Source organism: Myxocyprinus asiaticus, chromosome 50, assembly GCF_019703515.2.
Source record: "Myxocyprinus asiaticus isolate MX2 ecotype Aquarium Trade chromosome 50, UBuf_Myxa_2, whole genome shotgun sequence".
NCBI classification, from domain to species: domain Eukaryota; kingdom Metazoa; phylum Chordata; class Actinopteri; order Cypriniformes; family Catostomidae; genus Myxocyprinus; species Myxocyprinus asiaticus.
This window is the reverse complement of record NC_059393.1, coordinates 24,000,464-24,021,978: the sequence shown is the minus strand read 5'-3', so window position 1 is coordinate 24,021,978 and position 21,515 is coordinate 24,000,464. Positions and strand designations below refer to the sequence as shown.

The window sequence follows — 21,515 nt, the reverse complement described above, 5'->3', positions numbered from 1 at the left end:
TGAGATTATTTTTGAAAGCAGTGTTTTTAAAAATCAGGGAAGATTAATGCAAAAGACAATAATAAATTCAAGGTTCTGGCAGTTATGGAAAACCATGAAATATCTGGGAATTTTTAATGGTTTGATAAAGTCATAAAAATGAAATAAACCTTAAGTCATGGAAAACTTTATAGTGAATATAATCAATTTTTCCAGCTATGCTCATCTCTAAAATATCTGGCTAGGAATTGCTCTTCTGTGGGTAGTTTATGCTTAACTTGTCAATGGTCTTTTCTTCACCATCAAGATTTTAGGTTAACATTTATGTATAAGTGAAAGTGTAGATTGTCGGTTCTGTAACTGGTCACAATTTCTTTAAAATTGGCACAGTTTTTAATCACCTTGTTTTCTACACTAGTTCATTTTAAATGGTCCAACGGTGTGACAATTGAATTTTTAAAAGTAGAAATATTCCATACTTTTCCATTATAATTATAAAAGAACTGCAGTTTTGGATGGAACATAACATGTGCAATCACTATAGGAAATTATTTTTAAAAGTCCTTTTCCAGTAATGATGAACAACTAGAAAAAAGACATGGAAATTAATAATCAAATAGTGCATGCAAATTGATAAGAAATGCACAAACACTCATAATCAGAACATTTAATAGTTTACACATTTCACTGTTTCCTTGGTAAAGACTTAATTTACACCCACTGAACTGCACAATAAGGGAAATAAACTCCCAGACCCACCCTGTGGGTCATGAACACATGTGGGTTTTCTGTTGACACACATTCGCATTATCTGCTCGGCCACATAAAATGTCCCACACGTTCGCTTGATTATTTACAGCCCATCACTTTTGAAATAAGGCATGGGTGTGTTAGTCTTTAATTGACTCTGATGTTGTGCTCTCATTCTGTGCGGCCAGCTCGAGTTGTTTCCTCTTCTGCATGTACCGTTGAGCCCGCATAACACACAGGTATCCGCCATAGACCGTTAACAGCATCATGGAGCCCGAGAACAGCCTGTATCCCACATCAGCGATGCGCTTCCCACTGGACATGACGGTTCTGTGGAGATCATGAGGAATCTGCTTTAGTACATCTCATGAGTAAAGATAGTGGAATAAAGGCCTACAGTTGGATGTCAAGATTTCATGCCTTTGAATATTTACCATGGTGTCACTGTATAAACACGAAGTATAATAACTGGTATTTTGAAGATTCAATGTTGTAGATTGGCAAGTAATATTAGATTCACAAATAAACTCTGACACAACAGTACAGTGGTTGTACCATGGTATGGATATGGTATCATACCATGATAGAGGTATTGGTTTTACCGATCAAATCGGTGCAGACAGATGCTTTTTGGACTTATCGGTTATTGGCAAACAAACTGATCTGGGGATTTTATTTATTTTGGAACCTCAATGTCAGTGCCCTTCATAGTGAGGAATGACTAAGCAATTTATTTTTTTATTTTTTTTGTATCATTCTAAGTCAATGTAAAAACTATTGGCCAATTAAGCCTCTTCCACCACCTTGGTTATCAAAATAGGCAAAATCCACAGTCGGTTCATCTCTATACCGTGGTGCAGTATGACTAGCACATTCATACACAATTGTGTTTGTGTGCTCATCTGACATACTTCAAAGAATAGGCACTACATATTCAGAAATATATTATTATCATAGTACATCATGTCCAAAACCATTTTTTCACTATGGTAGATGTCCATAAACCATTTTTTTTACAATGGTAGATGTCCAAAACCATTTTTTTTACTATGGGAGATGTCCATAAACCATATTTTTTACTATGGTAGATGTCCATAAACCATATTTTTTACTATAGTAGATGTCCATAAACCATTTTTTTTACTATGGTAGATGTCCAAAACCATTTTTTTTACTATGGTAGATGTCCATAAACCATATTTTTTACTATGGTAGATGTCCATAAACCATATTTTTACTATGGTAGATGTCCATAAACCATTTTTTTACTATGGTAGATGTCCATAAACCATTTTTTTTACTATGGTAGATGTTCATAAACCATATTTTTACTATGGTAGATGTCCATAAACCATTTTTTTACTATGGTAGATGTTCATAAACCATATTTTTACTATGGTAGATGTCCATAAACCATTTTTTTACTATGGTAGATGTTCATAAACCATATTTTTACTATGGTAGATGTCCATAAACCATTTTTTTACTATGGTAGATGTCCATAAACCATTTTTTTACTATGGTAGATGTCCATAAACCATATTTTTACTATGGTAGATGTCCATAAACCATATTTTTTACTATGGTAGATGTCCATAAACCATTTTTTTTACTATGGTAGATGTCCAAACCATTTTTTTTACTATGGTAGATGTCCGTAAACCATATTTTTTACTATGGTAGATGTCCATAAACCATATTTTTTACTATGGTAGATGTCCATAAACCATTTTTTTTACTATGGTAGATGTCCAAAACCATTTTTTTTACTATGGTAGATGTCCATAAACCATATTTTTACTATGGTAGATGTCCATAAACCATTTTTTTACTATGGTAGATGTCCATAAACCATTTTTTTTACTATGGTAGATGTTCATAAACCATATTTTTTACTATGGTAGATGTCCATAAACCATTTTTTTTACTATGGTAGATGTCCACAAACCATATTTTTTACTATGATAGATGTCCATAAACCATATTTTTTACTATGGTAGATGTTCATAAACCATATTTTTTACTATGGTAGATGTACAAAACAATTTTTTTACTATGGTAGATGTCCATAAACCATTTTTTTTACTATGGTAGATGTACAAAACAATTTTTTTACTATAGTAGATGTCCATAAACCATTTTTTTACTATAGTAGATGTCAATAAACCATTTTTTTTACTATGATAGATGTCCATAAACCATATTTTTTACTATGGTAGATGTACAAAACAATTTTTTTACTATGGTAGATGTCCATAAACCATTTTTTTTTACTATAGTAGATGTCAATAAACCATTTTTTTTACTATGATAGATGTCCAAAACCATTTTTTTTACTATGGTAGATGTTCATAAACCATATTTTTTACTATGGTAGATGTCCAAAACCATTTTTTTACTATGGTAGATGTCCATAAACCATTTTTTTTACTATGGTAGATGTCCAAAACCATTTTTTTTACTATGGTAGATGTCCAAAACCATTTTTTTTACTATGGTAGATGTCCATAAACCATTTTTTTTACTATGGTAGATGTCCATAAACCATATTTTTTACTATGGTAGATGTCCATAAACCATATTTGTTACTATGGTAGATGTCCAAAACCATTTTTTTTACTATGGTAGATGTCCATAAACCATATTTTTTACTATGGTAGATGTCCAAAACCATTTTTTTTTACTATGGTAGATGTCCATAAACCATATTTTTTACTATGGTAGATGTCCATAAACCATATTTTTTACTATGGTAGATGTCCAAAACCATATTTTTACTATGGTAGATGTCCATAAACCATATTTTTTACTATAATAGATGTCCATAAACCATATTTTTTACTATGGTAGATGTCCATAAACCATATTTTTTTACTATGGTAGATGTCCATAAACCATTTTTTTTACTATGGTAGATGTCCATAAACCATATTTTTTTACTATGGTAGATGTCCATAAACCATTTTTTTTACTATAGTAGATGTCCATAAACCATATTTTTTACTATAGTAGATGTCCATAAACCATATTTTTTTACTATGGTAGATGTCCATAAACCATATTTTTTTACTATGGTAGATGTCCATAAACCATATTTTTTTACTATGGTAGATGTCCATAAACCATATTTTTTACTATAGTAGATGTCCATAAACCATATTTTTTTACTATGGTAGATGTCCATAAACCATATTTTTTTACTATGGTAGATGTCCATAAACCATATTTTTTACTATAGTAGATGTCCATAAACCATATTTTTTACTATAGTAGATGTCCATAAACCATATTTTTTACTATAGTAGATGTCCATAAACCATATTTTTTACTATAGTAGATGTCCATAAACCATATTTTTTACTATAGTAGATGTCCATAAACCATATTTTTTTACTATGGTAGATGTCCATAAACCATATTTTTTACTATGGTAGATATCCATAAACCATATTTTTTACTATGGTAGATATCCATAAACCATATTTTTTTACTATGGTAGATGTCCATAAACCATATTTTTTACTATGGTAGATATCCATAAACCATATTTTTTACTATGGTAGATATCCATAAACCATATTTTTTTACTATGGTAGATGTCCATAAACCATTTTTTTTGCTATAGTAGATGTCCATAAACCATATTTTTTACTATAGTAGATGTCCATAAACCATATTTTTTTACTATGGTAGATGTCCATAAACCATATTTTTTTACTATGGTAGATGTCCATAAACCATATTTTTTTACTATGGTAGATGTCCATAAACCATATTTTTTACTATAGTAGATGTCCATAAACCATATTTTTTACTATGGTAGATGTCCAAAACTATTTTTTTTACTATGGTAGATGTCCATAAACCATATTTTTTACTATGGTAGATGTCCATAAACCATATTTTTTACTATGGTAGATGTCCACAAACCATATTTTTTACTATGGTAGATGTCCATAAACCATTTTTTTTTTTACTATGGTAGATGTCCAAAACCATTTTTTATTATGGTAGATGTCCAAAACCATTTTTTTTTACTATGGTAGATGTCCAAAACCATTTTTTACTATGGTACATGTCCAAAACCATGTTATCTTTTATATTTTACCATGGCACATGTGAAAAATCCACGTTTTTACCATGGTGCATATCTACATATCATGTTATTAGCATGACACATATAAAAAAAAAAAAAAAAACATTATAATACTATATAGTACTTCTTGCTAAAAAAATATTAGTTTTATTTCGCTGTAGTTTTTAAGAAATTTGGATCTCTGTTTTATAATCTGAACCACTACTCGAATTTGTCCACTAAAAAGGTCAGCAAACAGCCTATATGCATCTTTATTCTACATAAACACCATTATTCTAAAGTTATAAATAGTTTAGCATTACTACATTTTCATTAAAAAAGTGGGCTTTTTACCTGTTTAATTTCCAATTTAAAAACTCCGGAAATACTGCTGTGTTTTCAATGTCAGAAGCGGGTGGGTTTAGTGCGCATGCGCAGTTTCATTTCGTAACTCTATGGGAAACCAGAAGGGACAAATGTAGTGTGCGTTGCCCTGAACTTCATAAACAAGCTTTATTATATTGGTCACTCAGATACAGCTCTGGAAAAAAATAAGAGACCACTGCAAAATTATCAGTTTCTCTGGATTTAATATTTATAGGTATGTGTTTGAGTAAAATGAACATTTGTCTTTTATTCTATAAAGTATTGACAACATTTCTGTCAAATTCCAAATAAAAATATTGTCATTTAGACTTTAGAGCATTTAATTGCAGAAAATGACAACTTGTCAAAATAACAAAAAAGATGCCGTGTTTTCAGACCTCGAATAATGCAAAGAAAACAAGTTCATAATTATTTATAAACACACAATACTAATGTTTTAACTTAGGAAGAGTTCAGAAATCAATATTTGGTGGAATAACCCTGATTTTCAATCGCAGCTTTCATACGTCTTGGCATGCTCTCTACCAGTCTTTCACATTGCTGTTGGGTGACTTTATGCCTCTCCTGGTGCAAAAATTCAAGCATCTCGTCTTTGTTTGATGGCTTGTGGCCATCCATCTTCCTCTTGATCACATTCCAGAGGTTTTCAATGGGGTTCAGGTCTGGAGATTGGGCTCCACTGGGTAAGATTTTAGTCTTTCTCCATTCAAGTAGATAGGAGCTGCACAGTCATGACTGGAAATATCCTCCCGAGAGCGTCCCAAAGATGAGAGTCCCAAAGATGGCCGACAGTTGACTGACTTACTAGAAAGACTTTATTTAAAATCAGGAACTAATGTTTCCATGGTAACATGACCCTTCTGGAATTGTTTTGCTGTTGAACAGACATGGAGACTCATGTTTCCCATGTGAATTCAGAGGAACATGTTGAGAATCAAGATCCAGAAGCTGCGCCATATGGAAACTTCATCAACTATGACACCTTCAACCCACCAGAGTATCGAGTCAGTTTGATATCAGAATCACTGCTTGAACACATTGGATGTGGTTCTGACAGCAGTCAAACAGTGTTGATACTGGATGTGGGGTGCAACTCAAGGGTGAGAACTAAAATATTATTCTAATTTAGTGTTAAAATCAAGAAATGTGGTGTTTTAAACGATGGACTTACAAGGCTGATTGGAGTCCAACTGCCTTTCCTGTAAAAACCACAATGGAAGTGAATGGGGCCAATCCAAAAACATTAAAATACTCACTGTATCAAAAGTATAGCCACAAGATGCTTGTTGGCATGATTTTAGTGTGACCAAATCATTCTTTATTTTTATTTTTTTAATCCCCTTTTCTCCCAATTTGGAATGCCCAATTCCCACTACTTACTAGGTCCTTGTGGTGGTGCAGTTACTCACCTCAATCCAGGTGGTGGAGGACAAGTCTCAGTTGCTTCTGCTTCTGAGACAGTCAATCCGCACATCTTATCACGTGGCTCATTGTGCATGTGGACGCTCATGCTACTCTCCGCAATCCACGCACAACTTACCACGTGCCCCATTGAGAGTGAGAACCACTAATCATGACCACGAGGAGGTTACCCCATGTGACTCTACCCTCCCTAGCAACCATGCCAATTTGGTTGCTTAGGAGACCTGGCTGGAGTCACTCAGCACACCCTGGATTTGAACTCGTGACTCCAGGGTTGGTAGTCAGTGTCTTTACTCGCTTTACTCAACCAAATCATCTATTTACCTTTCCTGTGTAAAGTTATATCCAAGGGTGTGGCCAGTAAATTACTTTTGGGTGGGCCTCAATAAAAATGGATGGGCCAAGTTTTCGCCCAACTTTTATTTTTTACCAAATTTTCCTTAACAACAGAGAAGAGATGCATTCAAACAGTTCTTCACACTTTCAGAAATCTGAATTTATGGGGGGTTTGTTAACTATTTTATAAATATATATTCAAAGTCAAAGAAAATCTTTGATATTCTGGGTGGGCCTGGGTCAAATTTGGGCTCACCCCGGCCCACCCTTGGCTACGCCACTGGTTATATCCAATTTTACAACTTTGTTGCCGTGACAACGTAATGCTGTTGTGTCACATTGGCCACAAATCCTAAAACGACCGTAAAAATGATTATTTTATTAACTTTACAGCTCAAATAATACACAAGTTTTAATGTAAGTGCTTTCATGAAAATATAAGCTTAAAATTTCTGCCTTTAAACCCTCCAAACATTTGACCCATTCACTTCCATAGTAAGTATACAATTATACAAGTATATACAAGTATAGTTGAGGTCAATTAGACCCCAGTAAGAACCCATTAACTTCACTACTTCAGCCTCTTTGATCAGATTGTGGATGTAGAATTCTTTTAAGAAACAGAAATGTGCTATACATTTAGAATAACATCTATTTTAGTTACTTGCATGTGTATTATTGTCCCTGCTTGACAGGACCTGTCTGTTGCTCTTTACAAGCATCTATTACATGATCAAACCTCTGGAAGTGACTCTTCAAAAAGAGAAGTTCACGTGCTTGGATTTGACCTGGACCAAGATCTCATCCTTCGTGCACAGAACTCCAACCCCTTACCTCAGGATATCCAGTTTATCCCTCTGGATATCACGGATGATGGAGAGAGCCAGACAGTGCTGGAGTCTTACCTAGAGAGATTTGGATGTGCCCGTTTCCACCTGTGCACCTGTTTTGCGGTGACTATGTCTCTCCTCTCCAGACTTGCATCTCTTTGTGAGTTTCTGCAGTCATGGAACTGTTACCGCCCTGCTGCACAGCAGTTACACAAACTTGGGTGCAGTGACTTTGAACACTTCGAGACTCTTGCGATTCATGGCGACATGGCAGCACATGCTTAAGAGCACTTGGATGAACACTGCGGCATGGAGTTGGTGCAGAGCTTTGGTAATACAACACAGGAAAGAAGTCTTCTGCTGTTCAGGAGATGATGACAGAGAGCAACGGAGACAAATATAATATATAATTCATAGTCAAATATATGTGTTGACTATGGACTGACCCTTAACCCTAACTGTAAGTTTAGTACTCCGAGCCAGCCATAAAAAATACAAATATGTTGTTGTTGTTTAACAAATTATTTTGTTTTACCAGTTACAAGAGAAGCTTTAATGTTTTTATTGAACTTGAAATATGTCAAATCTTTAGGCAGAATTATTCATTGTGATTCTATTGACCAAACACAAGGGGGCAGTATGATGTGCTTAGTATGAGAAACTGAGGAAGCAGCTGCCCTTGTCGAGATGGGTGAAAGGTGCCATGCGTTGTTCCTGGCAGGCTCGGTTGGGACATCTGCTGCCTCCCAGGAAACTGAGGCACCTTTGCACAACGGGCTCCACTTGACATGTTAAAAAGTCGGGTTTCTTTGAACAACAGAGCTGTTGTGTTTACCTTAATTGCAATTAAGACATTTTTTAAATTTTTCTTTTTTTTTTTTTTCTTGATTTGAAGCAAGATATTTGTCATTGTCTTAGATTAAATAGTCTAGCAATAGCAGTCAGTTTTACTTTATTTTACCTACTCAACGTTTTCATTTAATTAAACTTTACTCCACTGTAATGTTTCTGTAGTTTGTTTCAAGGTCGTAGATTTGGCTTGAACATTGGGGGGTGGGGGGGGGGGGTTGACTTACTTGTTTTGATTATTGGGGGGGGGGGGGGGGGTTACACGATGGAGCCCAATCTCCAGACTTGAACCCCACTGAAAACCTCTGGAATGTGAAGCCATCAAACAAAGCCGAGATGCTTGAATTTTTGCGCCAGGATTGGCATAAAGTCACGCAACAGCAATGTGAAAGACTGGTAGAGATCATGCCAAGACGCATGAAAGCTGTGATTGAAAATCAGGGTTATTCCTGATGTACTGACTTGTTTTGTAACGTCCCCCCCCCCCCCCCCCCATCCCCCCTGGTTTGTTTTCAGTCAACCTTTTCTTCATGTTCAGTAGTATTTCTACTGACTTATAAACGTGATGTAACCACTGTTAATCTTTTGGAAAATGTTAAAATATTCGTGCTTAACCTCATAAAGACGTTATAGGTGTGGCATTTTCAAAAACTGCAGCCAAAATGGAATATTAAATTAATATTAATTCATTATTAAATATGAATCTGAGTAACTTCAATAAAATTCGGCACGCGCTTCCCACCTCTATCGCCTCCACAATTCAAACTCGACCAAAAAACGGACTAATTGGCCATTCACTTTTTTTCTGCATGTATTTGTATTTTTCACACATATATAGTGTTTTATTACTTTAATATTAACAGAACAGAAACTGTTTGGACATTTTATATTGACGGTAAATTGGAGAAAAGCCTCTGCTAAATGGTTCAGCTCTGTGGAAAATTAGCAAGATAATCTTAGTTTGGCATAGTTAAGTTTAATTAATCCTTGTGCGTCAGCAAAAAAAAGTTACTCAGCGGAGGATAAAAATGTCCACATCAAAAAACTGCATAATAATATTATATATTAATATTATTTTCCACTTTCAATGAGTTAATTTTTTTAACCAACATCAGTCCTGGTCATAACTACCAAATATTCATTCAGTTTCAGGATTTTAACCCTTTAAATTCCAGTTTGTTTATATAAAGCCAATGTTTTATGAAACAAACAAACAAACAAACAAAAAATTAATTATTTTCCATATACTAAATGCAGTCTGGGATATGTCAATTATTAACAACAACATTGATTTTGATGCATTATTATTTTTTGTGCAGTGTCAGATAAAAAAAAAAAAACACACTCAGGACCTTAGAGGACAAAAATGTCCTCGTCAAAAAACTGCCATAAAAATATTATATATTAATATTATTTACCAATTTCACTTGCTTTAACCAACAACAGTCCTGATCATAACTACCAAATATTCATTCATTTTCAGGATTTTAACCCTTTAAATGACAGTTTGTTTACATAATGCCACTGTTGTTTACACACACACACACACACACACACACACACACAAATTTCTCAATACACACATACAAAACACACTGACATCCATACCAACACACACACACAATTTTATCTGCATCATTTATTCAATTGTCCTGCAGTGCTCTGTAATACAGCAAACAGAAAATAGGGGAAAAGCATGTATTTGCTCCATAGGCTAAACATGAGAAAAATGGCACCATCTGGTGGAAAACATTTCTCCAGAATGAAAGTATAATATCATAGAATTCATGATTTTATGCTTTAATGGCACTGGGATCAAATATTGCAGTTTTAATGGGTTTCAATGGGGACATTTTTGTCCTGAAGGTCCCGAGTGTAACTATCTTGTGTACACAGTGTATTATAGATGTATTATAGGAACTGACATTGACATATCAAAATTCCCCCCAAAAATACACACCTTTGGCTAAATGTATGCCATTGGCATTAACACAGCCGAAATGATCGAAAAAACAAAAATGAAAAAGACAAAAGTGTCCTGAAGGTCGCACAAGGATTAAGTTTATTATTGTTTGTTGTTTTGGTATGAAAGCTATCAAGTTATTTTATTTCATTACTGATATGACTCATGTACTGTAAGTGTACATAATTTTCAACATATTTCTAAAAAAATGCTATTCATGTCTGTGTAAAAAAAATTTAATAAGCACAAACAGTGCACCTCTAACTTGCAAATGACTTTCACCACATAGGATCCAAGGTGCATTAAGGGTTATAAAATGTAAAATTAAAATGTTATCTGGCAACTGAATTGGTGACTCAGTTACCAATTTAAAATGAGGCTTTGTGTTTTCCCACTGTTACTGAGACACTCATCTTTAGAGGGGCAAACTTTGGCTATTATGTGTTATGTAAGGCTTTTAACAGGCTATGTCAATGAATGGCTTTTTCCTCATACACTACCATGTGTTTTGGTCAATTTAAGAAGAATTTAGGGAACAACAGCAGCTTTCATGACCTTCATAGTGCCATTCCGGTCAGTGTGTCTCCATCCTAAATCAGATGCTTTTTGTTCATTTTGGGGCAATATGGTTTGTCTGATTTGAGATAATATTAAACTGTCATTGACCATAATTTACCTTTTCAGATATCATATTCAGCTTTTCTCTCCCACTAAAATTACTCTAATTCTAATCTCTAGGATTACAGTAAAACTGAAACCAGTATCTCAGCTGCTTGACCTCATTTTCCTCAAACACAGTTTTGTCCTGAAGGCTGATCCTTGTCCTGTTAGTGTCCATATCCGGCTCTCGGTTTATGTAGCCTCAAGCTGAGAACATTTTGAGACCTGCAAAATATGTGTATGTGGTATGTGTATTTATCTGTAGCCAAAAGACAGAAAGAGCTACTTTTATTGCTCTGTTGATACGAGTCTGTGGTCTGTGGTGTTTGGTGTAATTTTTCATTTCAATACTTCTTTGCTGTTCAGAAGAGTAAGTGTTTGCCTGCCTGTATGTTTCATGTTCTTCATCTTCTTTTAGATATGTACATTATATAAAAGATTGTCCGGTTTTTACATAATGCGGTCTGTAGAAGCACACTGGCAAAATAAAAGAGGTTCAGTTTACAGGATAAATGATACCACAGTTTCGTTACGTTTTGTACTGTAGTTTATTTTTGGATTGTATTCTAATCAGGCATAAAGATCAGATATTTCAGATTTATTTAAGATTTCAACCATTGATTCACAAAAAGAAAACTACTCCTATATTTAATGTCAACATAAAACAACCAATTTGACTTCCATGATGTGATGCATTTTTCCAGGTAAAACAATAAAACAAGTAAAAAATGGAGGAGGATATGGAGGACTTTTTTACATGGATGTGGAGGATGAAGATCAAGTTCCCCCTCCAGAACATTTCCACATATCCCAAAGGTAATACTTATTTTACAAATCTATTTCCATTTGCTATTGCCACAACCTTAATTACATCAATGTCAACCGGCATTAAACTACTTGCAAGATTTTCAGAAGGCTGCCTTACCTACAAAAGTTGCTGGGGCAATTCAAGGCCCAATTTCTGGAGGGTTTGAAGGCAGAAATGGGAAGCTTATAATTTTATAAAAGCACCTACATTAATTCTTCTGTAAAAAGTGGGTATAATTTGAACTGTAAAGTTGTTAAAATCATAATTTTTACGGTCGTTTTAGGGTTTACAGCGTTAAGTCATCATGGCAACGTTGTAAAATTGGATATAACTTTACACAGAAAAGGTTCGTAAGCGATTTTATCACACTAAAATAATTTTTACATGCATATTATTCACGTCTTGTCGCCATACTTTTGAAAAAGTGAGCATTTTAATGTTTACAGATTGACCTCATTCTCTTCCATTGTAAGTGCCTCAGTGTCGACTCGATTTTTGCTTTTTTTAAAGAACGAGGGACGAGTTGAAATTCATTTTTGTGGCAATGAACATTATGCCACAAATACTGTTGACTGAGCTTAACTTGTATTAAACCTGGAATATTAAATGGTCTGAATTGCTATTGGTCATTTCAGAGGCAAAGCGAGTTATTTTGTCTTGACGAAATAACACAAAATAGCTTGCACTGTGCACAATTAGACCAGGAGTCTGTAATAAGAAAGTAAATAGGGTTCGTTGACTTTAAGGCGAACTGTCACAGCTAAAGTATATATGGTATTTTCTATCATGCTTATTGTACTTCAGACTTTTAGTGGGTACTGAATCTGGTGTTGTTTCTGGTTTCAGTAGTCTTGATCAGGATTTTCGGTGAAGGAGAGCTGTTCTGCTGAAAACTATTTGACGCTTTGGAACCTGTGAAGAAAAAGTTAAATAATATTTCGTTTTCAGATAAGGTCGGTATATAAAGATCATATGGTATGTGTTCTAAATATTTATGTAGTCATATGTTGTTTTATAAAAGTGTATTGTGGCCATTGCTGTAATGTATAATGTCACTTTTGGACTCACTGTAGTTGGGGGCAGACTGGATGCTCACAATGGATTGATGCCCAATTCTGTGAGAGGTATGAACAAAAAAGAATAAATCAATATTTATCAATGTAAACATTTGAGTTTCATGCCTCTTGTGTGTTATAAAATGTGCTAAAGAGAATATTACCTGTCCTCCTCGCCTTCCAACAGCTTCCTATAGGTGGCGATCTCAATATCCAGCGCCAACTTGACATTCATGAGCTCCTGGTATTCACGGAGCTGGCGGGCCATGTCCTGCTTCGCCCTCTGCAGTGCATCCTCCAGGTCTTTGATACGACCTTTGGCCTCCTTCACTGTCATCTCGCCACGGTCCTCAGCCTCCGCGATCTGACTCTCCAGGTTAACACGCTACAATAATTGGTGCATCAAGAGTTATTGACTGTCTTGGTTGATAGTAAAAAAGTCTTGATGGAGTACTTTTCTCACCTGAGATTTAATGACTTCAATCTCGCTTTGCAAGCGACTGATCATACGGTTGATATCTGCGATCTCCCCTTTAGCGTTTCGCAGTTGATCGTTGTACTGAATTGCCTGAGAGGACATCTGATCGAACTGAGTAGAACGAAATGGAAAAATGAATCAGTACAATCCATTAGATACAATTTCAGTACACACACACTTTATCTTTTATTCCTTCAACCAATCAATCAATTTTAAAATACTCTGGAAGGAAGTTTAGCATTTTTTCTCCACCTTGGACTTGTACCAGGATTCAGCCTCTTCGCGGCTCTTGGCAGCGATCTCCTCATATTGAGCCTTGACTTCAGCCACGATGTGATCCATGTTAAGGCTTCGTGAGTTGTCCATCTGCACAACGACAGACGTGTCTGTAATGCTGGCCTGCAGCTCACGCAGCTCCTGATCACAAATAAAGAGACAAAGAAACGTTCACACTTTGGTGTTTTCACACCACTCGGGGATGCCACCCTGTGCAAATGGTCATCAATTGTAGAATGGGAGCACAAGTGGGCCATTGAGAACCAATCCAGATAATGGGGTGCCTGAGCTTCATTACCGTTCAGACTATATCTTTCTTTAAATTACACCAGGATCAACTTAATTTACATTGTGGGTGGCAATCAAAAAGACCCTGATTTGCACCTGGTATTAAGATGTGTTTCGGTGATCCGATCACAAGTGGTCAACGCTAAATACAGTTGTAAACGGACTCTAAAACGTTTTGCAATCAGGTCACAAAAACCACATATGGAGGTACTCAAAAATGCATGTGACCACATCGTATTTTAGGTGTGAATGCTAATCTATCCTGATGCATCCCGGATGGTTAGACTCTTTTAATAACTGGTTGTCAAAGTATGTTTCTGTATAGGGGTGTGTGCGTGTCACCTCATCGTAGATGGTCCTCAGGAAGTTGATCTCATCAGTCAGGGCACCAACTTTGTCCTCCAAGTCAGCTTTCACCAGATACGCCGAGTCCACATCCTGTGGGACACACAGCACTCAGCTTTTCCTTCTCGATTTCAGCCCTAACGAACTTGTGTCTTCCTTAGGCACTGAAAGCTACAGTACCCCGTGTCAATCTATGAATCAAACTACATCTTGTAGATCAAGACTATTCTATTCCGTTTCTGGAGGGCTACGTCCTGCACAGTTCAGCACCAACCCTAATCAAACAAACCTGCACCAGCTAATTGGACTCAGTAAATTAGTAGTCAGGATTACTTGAAAATTACAGGAAGGAGTGTTTGATTCAGGTTAGAACTAAACTACAGGATGTTGCCCAACAAGAATAGAATCAAATTGTCCTGTTTTAGATCTTTAATAGGCAACTTTTACGTCTTTCTTCTCTCTGAAGGCTATTGAAAATGGATCTACTACAGTGTATAAATAATGCTTGTGTCTCCATCCAGGCTTTTGTCAGTGGTGATCTGATCCCTCCAGGCTCAACTTGAGAAGCTTAGAGCGCTTTACCACTCCCAAACTTCCTATTGTTGCCTCTCCTTGGCTCCTTGTTATTGAAAGTGTTGTGAAAGTTTAACTTTCTCTGATCCTGTTAAGTTCAGCTTTTTTTTTTCCACTGGTACCCTATCCTTACACCTCATCAAAGTGAGGTCATACCTTTTGCATTGCTTTGCATACTTAAAAACATACTATTTTTGACCTTTGACCATAAAAGTCAAGGGATCAAACCTTTTTCAGAATCACAAAGTCGTTCTCCAGGTTGTTCCTTTTGTTGATCTCGTCTTCATATCTAAATCAAAGAGGAAACAAAGTAGATATTTCAGTGCTGGAGACCGCCTGATCTAAATTACGTGACTATGGTGACATTTTTGCAAAATGAAATTACTTGGCTTCATTACATGTATCGTAGCAGTTTAAAACCTACCTTCCTACCCTAAACCTTAAGCCTAAACCTAAGCGATAGTGTCAGAAAAAGCAAATGTGAGATGAATGTCATTTTGTGGTGCTTGCATGAATCTTTCGGTTAACATGTCAACTCGCATGCTCTTGAGGACTCTTTACATTGCAAGTGCAACCCTCTATCAGTTGAGCTACCGCGCAATTTGATCATGAACAAGCTTGTAAATGTAGTTGGTTATGTAATGCAAACGTTAAAATTCATCGCCTTACAAGTCATGAGCTAAAGTAGAAGTGTTTAAATTTCATAGGACAGCACTGTATGAGGAACAAAGCGAAGAGTACGTTTCTATTAACTGATAATCTGCCATTTTACTCGTGATTTGTGTTAATGTGAATAAAAGTAATTGTTGTTGTAGCACCTCAAGTGTTCATTTCACCAGGAAACTGTTACAACACGTACAATGAGCCACGTATAAATCGTTTTGCAAAAATGTAAGTGTAGTAACGTGATTCTACGAGACCAGTTTGGCTGGATATGAGTGAACATAGACAAAGATTACGCTTAGGAAAGTTATGTTTGAAAAAGTTTTGCATGTACTTAAGTATAGATCTGAGCACTGCACTGTACTTGTGTTTGAAGTCCTCAACCAGACCCTGCATGTTCCGCAGTTCTCCGTCCAACTTAGTCCTATCGTTGTTGACCACGTCCAGCTGCCTGCGCAGGTTGGCCATGTAAGCCTCAAACATGGGCTCAACGTTGGACCGGCCCGGGGTCTGACTCTGCAGAACGTCCCACTTTGTCTCCAGCATCTTGTTCTGCTGCTCCAGGAAGCGCACCTATAGTGGGGACAATAAATTGTAGGGATGCACTGATTTGTGTGCCGACAGGAATATCTGGTTATTTAGAACAACATCTGCCGATACTGATACTAAGAGTTTGGTGGTTCTGCTTTTTTATGCTACCTTGTTTCAAATCACTGATAATTACACAACTTCGAACTTACATTAACATTCTTAACTTACATTAACTGAATTGTGAATGATGAAGCTGAAGCAGACTACGCTTTACCGTTTCACCTCGTGAAATTCTAGCTGTGCAAATCTGCTGTCACTATCATCCAATTCAAAGACATTTTCTTTTACACACAGCACAAGTTGTAGGCTAATTGTCTAACATGTTTTTCCGCCCCTTTTCTCCCCAGTTTGGCATGCCCAATTCCCAATGCGCTCTAGGTCCTCGTGGTGGCATAGCGACTTCAATCCAGGTGGCGGAGGACGAATCTCAGTTGTCTCTGCATCTGAGACTGTCAATCTGTGCATCTTATCACATGGCTTGTTGAGCACGTTACCGCAGAAACCTAGCACGTGTGGAGGCTCACGCTATTCTCCACAGCATCCACGCACAACTCACCATGCACCCCACCGAGAGTGAGAACCATATTATAGCGACCACGAGGAGGTTAACCCAATGTGACTCTACCCTCCCTAGCAACCAGGCCAATTGGTTGCTTAGGAGACCTGGCTGGAGTCACTCAGCACGCCCTGGATTCGAACTCGTGACTCCAGGTGTGGTAGTCAACGTCTTTACTTGCTGTGCTACCCAGGCCCCCACTTTGGTGAATCTCTAATACATTTTAGAAATTGTATTGTATAATAAATTGGATAGGCAGGAAAACATTTTTTAAAATGGAAGCTTAAAAGAAAAGAAAGGAAACAAATTTGTGCCTAACGAATCTGACCTGTGAAATCTATGGTCAAAAAATTAACTTCAATGGAATGGTGCATTTTTAGCGCTTTAGTTTTTGCATCAGTCCTGGAAGCATTTTTCGTGAATTAAGTGTGTTAAATGTTTAATTAGTTTCAACTTCAAAAATGGATTTTATTTTTATTTCTGGAAAATGAATGAGTTCAGTATGACGGATTCTCTCTCTTTGATGGCTCAGACTAAAATAATATCCTCAGGCAGTATTCTGTTGAAGTTCTGTGATCAAAGTAAAGGTCAAATTGTGGAATTATACAATTGTACCCTCTCCAAATACTGATATATTGATGTAGAATTTGAATTCAATAGAAATCAGCATCTGAAGCATCAAAGACAAGTGGTATGTTCTCTTTCTACAGGCTGGCTTGTCATTGATATATTGAGTATTTTAAAGTTGTATGTGTCAAATATACTTGTACTTGTAAGTTAGAGGAACCCGCTGTCAATAGAAAACGTTCTGAATTTGTGTTTTACTGGAGCTCTGTTACAAAGGTTATTCTTTTCCTGTATTTCTGTCATTTCTCTGTTCGAACAGAGAAGAAAGACTCAATTTCTGTGGAATTTATGCATTTTAAGACACTCTTCTTTGAGAGTTTGTCAGTCCACTGCACATCCTGAAAGCCTGACCGCTTTTAATTGATGCCCACCCTGCCAGGGTAGACACATTAACAGAGCAATACGACTCCACATTAGCCACATTGTAATACTCTAGAGAGTAGTGGCTGACCTAAATGGGTCCTTTCCTCGCAAATCCTTAATTTCAAGCACTTTAAAAGCTGACCTGAGGCCTGTGTTGGAGGACCCAACCCTGCCCCGACCCACAACAGAGACTTGGTTGTACTGCAATGCGACTGAAGTGTCGATTTCAGTCCAGCAGGCTCTTGGGATTTGGCTGCATTGTCCTCCGGCACACAAAAGATTCCTTCATACTCTCTGGGATAGTGCCATCTTCGATGGCTTGGTCAGATCCGATCTGCTTTTATCAGGTTACAGGCTTCAGAGAAGTGGGTCGCGCTACAGAACTATCATTCTCAATTTGAGTCTACCAAAGAGTGAAATTTCTTGAGGCCCTCAGAAGTACGTGCTGTAAGGCATGTTGATGCTAGATGATCATTTGAAGTTACAATCATCATCACCATTAAGATTCTGCATTGATTTAACAGATATGAAGACCTCTAACTTTTGATGGGACTCAACAAAATGTCAAGCGTCTCAGTATACACTTCCACTAACTTATCACACTCTACCATCTCAGGGAACAAGAGACCCAACTGTACCTTATCGATGAAGGAGGCAAAGCGGTTGTTCAGCGATTTGATCTGGTCCTTCTCCTGCGTGCGCACCATCTGGATGTTGGGGTCGATCTCCAGGTTGAGGGGCGCCAACAGGCTCTTGTTGACCGAGACACTGGCGATGGGAGTTCCAAGGTAGGCCGAGCTGGTGCTGAAGCTAGGGGCAGATGCTCCCAGAGAGATCCCGCTGAGACTGCTGTAGCCGTAACCCCCCATTTTCCCACTGCTCCTCACTGAGCTGCTGGAACTGATGCGCTTGTTTCTCAGACTCATGGCTAGAGACGGAAAGGAAGTATGTGGACAGCGAAGGGCTGAAATGAAAGATGTTTCAACTGAGAACAGGTGGGCAGACCTGAGTGAAACAAGTGTCCTTGTGGAAAGAGGCTGGGCTTTTAAAGTCCAACCAGGATGGGGTGGAGACTTTCTATTGTGGGAAAACCTGTTTCAGGACGCACTTACACATACACACTGTCCACTTTATCTGAGCTCCCTGATCTGCAGTGAACACATAAGCTCGCTTATTCTCTTTCTTACTGTTTCAGTGTGCTCAAATAGCATCTACATTTTTAATGCGATCCATGACAACAGTATTCTCAAACTAATTATACGACCTGTGGTAAACTCATTTGAGAATAAGCAGTTGTAATATCATGCCCTCCATGTGTGCATTCTCTTTATTTTAGAGGTTAGGGCGTCTTGAGCCAATAATCATGTACCTTATGCATCAGTTCCAAAAACAATACTCTGATTCGCTTAACCAAAATATTTCAATAGGCAAATCTGACAAATCTGACAAATTTTATCAAGGCAAATCTGATCTGTTTTTGATAGACCTCTGAATAAAACCAACCCTTTATATTACTGGTTTGGGATACAAGGTGTGTCAAATAGCAACAATGTAAAAGCATTTCTGTTCAGAATAAAAGGCTATATCCATTACAACATGAATTTTACATTATTGTTTGAGTGACTTCCAAATGAGCATTGTTGTGTTTAAAGTGAAGCTTTTCTCTTTCTTTTTTGGTCTATGTTCACTGCCCTTTCACTGGTTTTAATGTGTTATGTTTATTGATATATTGTGGTAGATGGTTTCATTTTATGCAAACTAAGTGTAATTCTTCCTAGCTTCCCTGTCGACTAGATAAAGATGCATTGAGAGCTCTACCTGGTGGTAAGGCTTTCATCCAAAATATTTCCAATTCTTTCATCTAGTACCATATCTTTCAGCACTAAAACAAAAAGGAAAAATAAAGAAATGTATATATATATATATATATATGATTTAGTCCAAATGTGTAAATAGAGAAAATCTCTCTTTAAACTTTTTAAATGTAAATTCATAGCAATAATAATAAAACAAAAGAACAATAATAATAAATAAAAATAGTTTGACTCTCCAAAAAGGACATCAAGTCATCATAAAAGTAATCCATAAGACACCACTGGTTAAATCTATATCTTCTGGCTCAATATGATAGGTGTGGGTAAGAAACAGATCCGTATTTATGCCCTTTTTTCTATAAATCTCCACTTTTAACAACTAAATTGTGCATTAATAAATCATGTCTTTAATTAAAGTTTAAAATGCAATTAAATGTAACAATAAAATAGCACATTAAGTCATTCTTAAATGCACCTTTTAAATTGTGTTTTAAAAAAGCATTTGGCAATTGCTTCATTCGTTTTCCAGTTGCTTTTCTTCATCTATTTGCCAATGGCCTTTCTTTTTTCATTTTACTTTGGCTTTTCTTTTTCCATTGGCCAGTTGCTTTTCTTTCTCCATTTGACAATCAAGTCTAAAAATGCCATTGGACAATTGGCTTGTGGGAGCAACCAATGAACTTTCAACTCAGTTTTAAGACACACCCCCTCACCCAGATGCCACTCAAAGGAGATGTAAGACGACCTGTCATCGGATGGTTATTTATAGAGGTATGAGCAGTTTACACGCTCAAGCCTGGACAAAAGAAACAGACGCGAAGCATATCAGAAGTTAATGGTCACTTGTCGCCGCTACTGTAAAATGCTGAGCGCGGTCCTCCTCGAGTGTGCACAATGGAAGGGAGCCCTCCTCCTTTCCTCTTACTGCTCGGGCTCTGTCCGCCGCACTGTTTGAAAGCCACTCACTTTAGTGCTAGAATCCGGGATATATAGACCTTATTCACGCTAGCGCCATCTTTGATTTTTAATGGGAATGACAACAAGGCTGTGTGGGATGTCTGATTTTCCTCAACTCATGTTGTCTGGAGTTCTTTGTATACCGAATATTCTTGGACAGATATTTTATCAATGTTTTGTCAACGGAACGTCCCAAAAACACTTAAAACTGCAGTACAGCCCATTGAAGAGACAGTAAGTCTATGCCTCACAGCCTCAGTGCCATTAAAGCATAAAATCATGAATTCTATGATATTATGCTTTCATTCTGAGGCCTGGTTTCAAAATTTAAATTTTTAATATTTTCCACCAGATGGCGCCATGTTTCTCATGTTTAGACTATGGAGCAAATACATGCTTTTTACCTATTTTCTGTTTGCTGTATTATAGAGCACTGCAGGCCAATTGAATAAATGATGCAGCTAAAATTGTGTAGGTGTGTTGGTATGGATGTCAGAGTGTGTTTTGTATGTGTGTGTGTGTAAAAAACAACAGTGGCATTATATAAACAAACTGGAATTTAAAGGGTTAAAATCCTGAAACTGAATGAATATTTGGTAGTTATGATCAGGACTGATGTTGGTTAAAATAATTAACTCATTAAAAATGGAAAATAATATTAATATATAATATTATTATGGCAGTTTTTTGACGCTGACATTTTTGTCCTCAAAAGTACCTCTGAGTAACTTTTTTTAAATTGATGCACAAGGTTTAAATTATCCAGAATAGGGAAACACGAAACAGGACAATGTAGGCCTACAAACTGCAGTCAAATAGCAACTGCTGAGCACGTGCATTTAGTATGCACAGCATAAGAAAGAGAAAGAC

At 36.7% G+C, this 21,515-nt stretch overlaps 3 protein-coding genes across 3 annotated transcripts; 1 reads left to right on the top strand and 2 right to left on the bottom strand.

Annotated features, from left to right (window-relative positions):
• Window positions 1–631: 631 nt before the first annotated feature.
• LOC127439224 (cytochrome c oxidase assembly protein COX14 homolog) lies at window positions 632–5,262 on the bottom strand. The gene is made up of 2 exons (XM_051695381.1): window positions 5,159–5,262; window positions 632–1,059 (listed from the first exon to the last, which is right to left on the bottom strand). Exon 2 carries the CDS (start codon window positions 1,050–1,052, stop codon window positions 870–872), a length of 183 nt encoding a protein of 60 aa, XP_051551341.1. The 5' UTR covers window positions 1,053–1,059; window positions 5,159–5,262; the 3' UTR covers window positions 632–869.
• Window positions 5,263–6,078: 816 nt separating this feature from the next.
• LOC127439223 (pre-miRNA 5'-monophosphate methyltransferase-like) lies at window positions 6,079–8,064 on the top strand. The gene is made up of 2 exons (XM_051695379.1): window positions 6,079–6,291; window positions 7,645–8,064. Exons 1-2 carry the CDS (start codon window positions 6,079–6,081, stop codon window positions 8,062–8,064), a joined length of 633 nt encoding a protein of 210 aa, XP_051551339.1.
• A 3,578-nt stretch (window positions 8,065–11,642) lies between these two features.
• On the bottom strand, window positions 11,643–18,874 carry si:dkey-222f2.1 (keratin, type II cytoskeletal 8). Its single transcript, XM_051695362.1, has 9 exons — window positions 18,513–18,874; window positions 16,102–16,310; window positions 15,303–15,363; window positions 14,499–14,594; window positions 13,845–14,009; window positions 13,578–13,703; window positions 13,279–13,499; window positions 13,128–13,174; window positions 11,643–12,971 (listed from the first exon to the last, which is right to left on the bottom strand). The coding sequence occupies exons 1-9, from the start codon at window positions 18,798–18,800 to the stop codon at window positions 12,868–12,870; spliced, it is 1,317 nt and encodes a 438-aa protein (XP_051551322.1). The 5' UTR covers window positions 18,801–18,874; the 3' UTR covers window positions 11,643–12,867.
• Window positions 18,875–21,515: the final 2,641 nt, after the last annotated feature.

What these genes read in the sequence shown, in the direction of transcription:
- LOC127439224 (XM_051695381.1), bottom strand. Translation starts at nt 1,052, where the DNA reads ATGTCCAGTGGGAAGCGCATCGCTGATGTGGGATACAGGCTGTTCTCG.
- LOC127439223 (XM_051695379.1), top strand. Translation starts at nt 6,079, where the DNA reads ATGGAGACTCATGTTTCCCATGTGAATTCAGAGGAACATGTTGAGAAT. An exon ending in ATGTGGGGTGCAACTCAAGG is followed by an intron (nt 6,292 to 7,644) that starts GTGAGAACTAAA and finishes CCTGCTTGACAG; the next exon opens with GACCTGTCTGTTGCTCTTTA.
- si:dkey-222f2.1 (XM_051695362.1), bottom strand. Translation starts at nt 18,800, where the DNA reads ATGAGTCTGAGAAACAAGCGCATCAGTTCCAGCAGCTCAGTGAGGAGC. An exon ending in TGAGGACCATCTACGATGAG is followed by an intron (nt 14,010 to 14,498) that starts GTGACACGCACA and finishes ATTTGTGATCAG; the next exon opens with GAGCTGCGTGAGCTGCAGGC. An exon ending in AATCCTGGTACAAGTCCAAG is followed by an intron (nt 13,704 to 13,844) that starts GTGGAGAAAAAA and finishes CGTTCTACTCAG; the next exon opens with TTCGATCAGATGTCCTCTCA.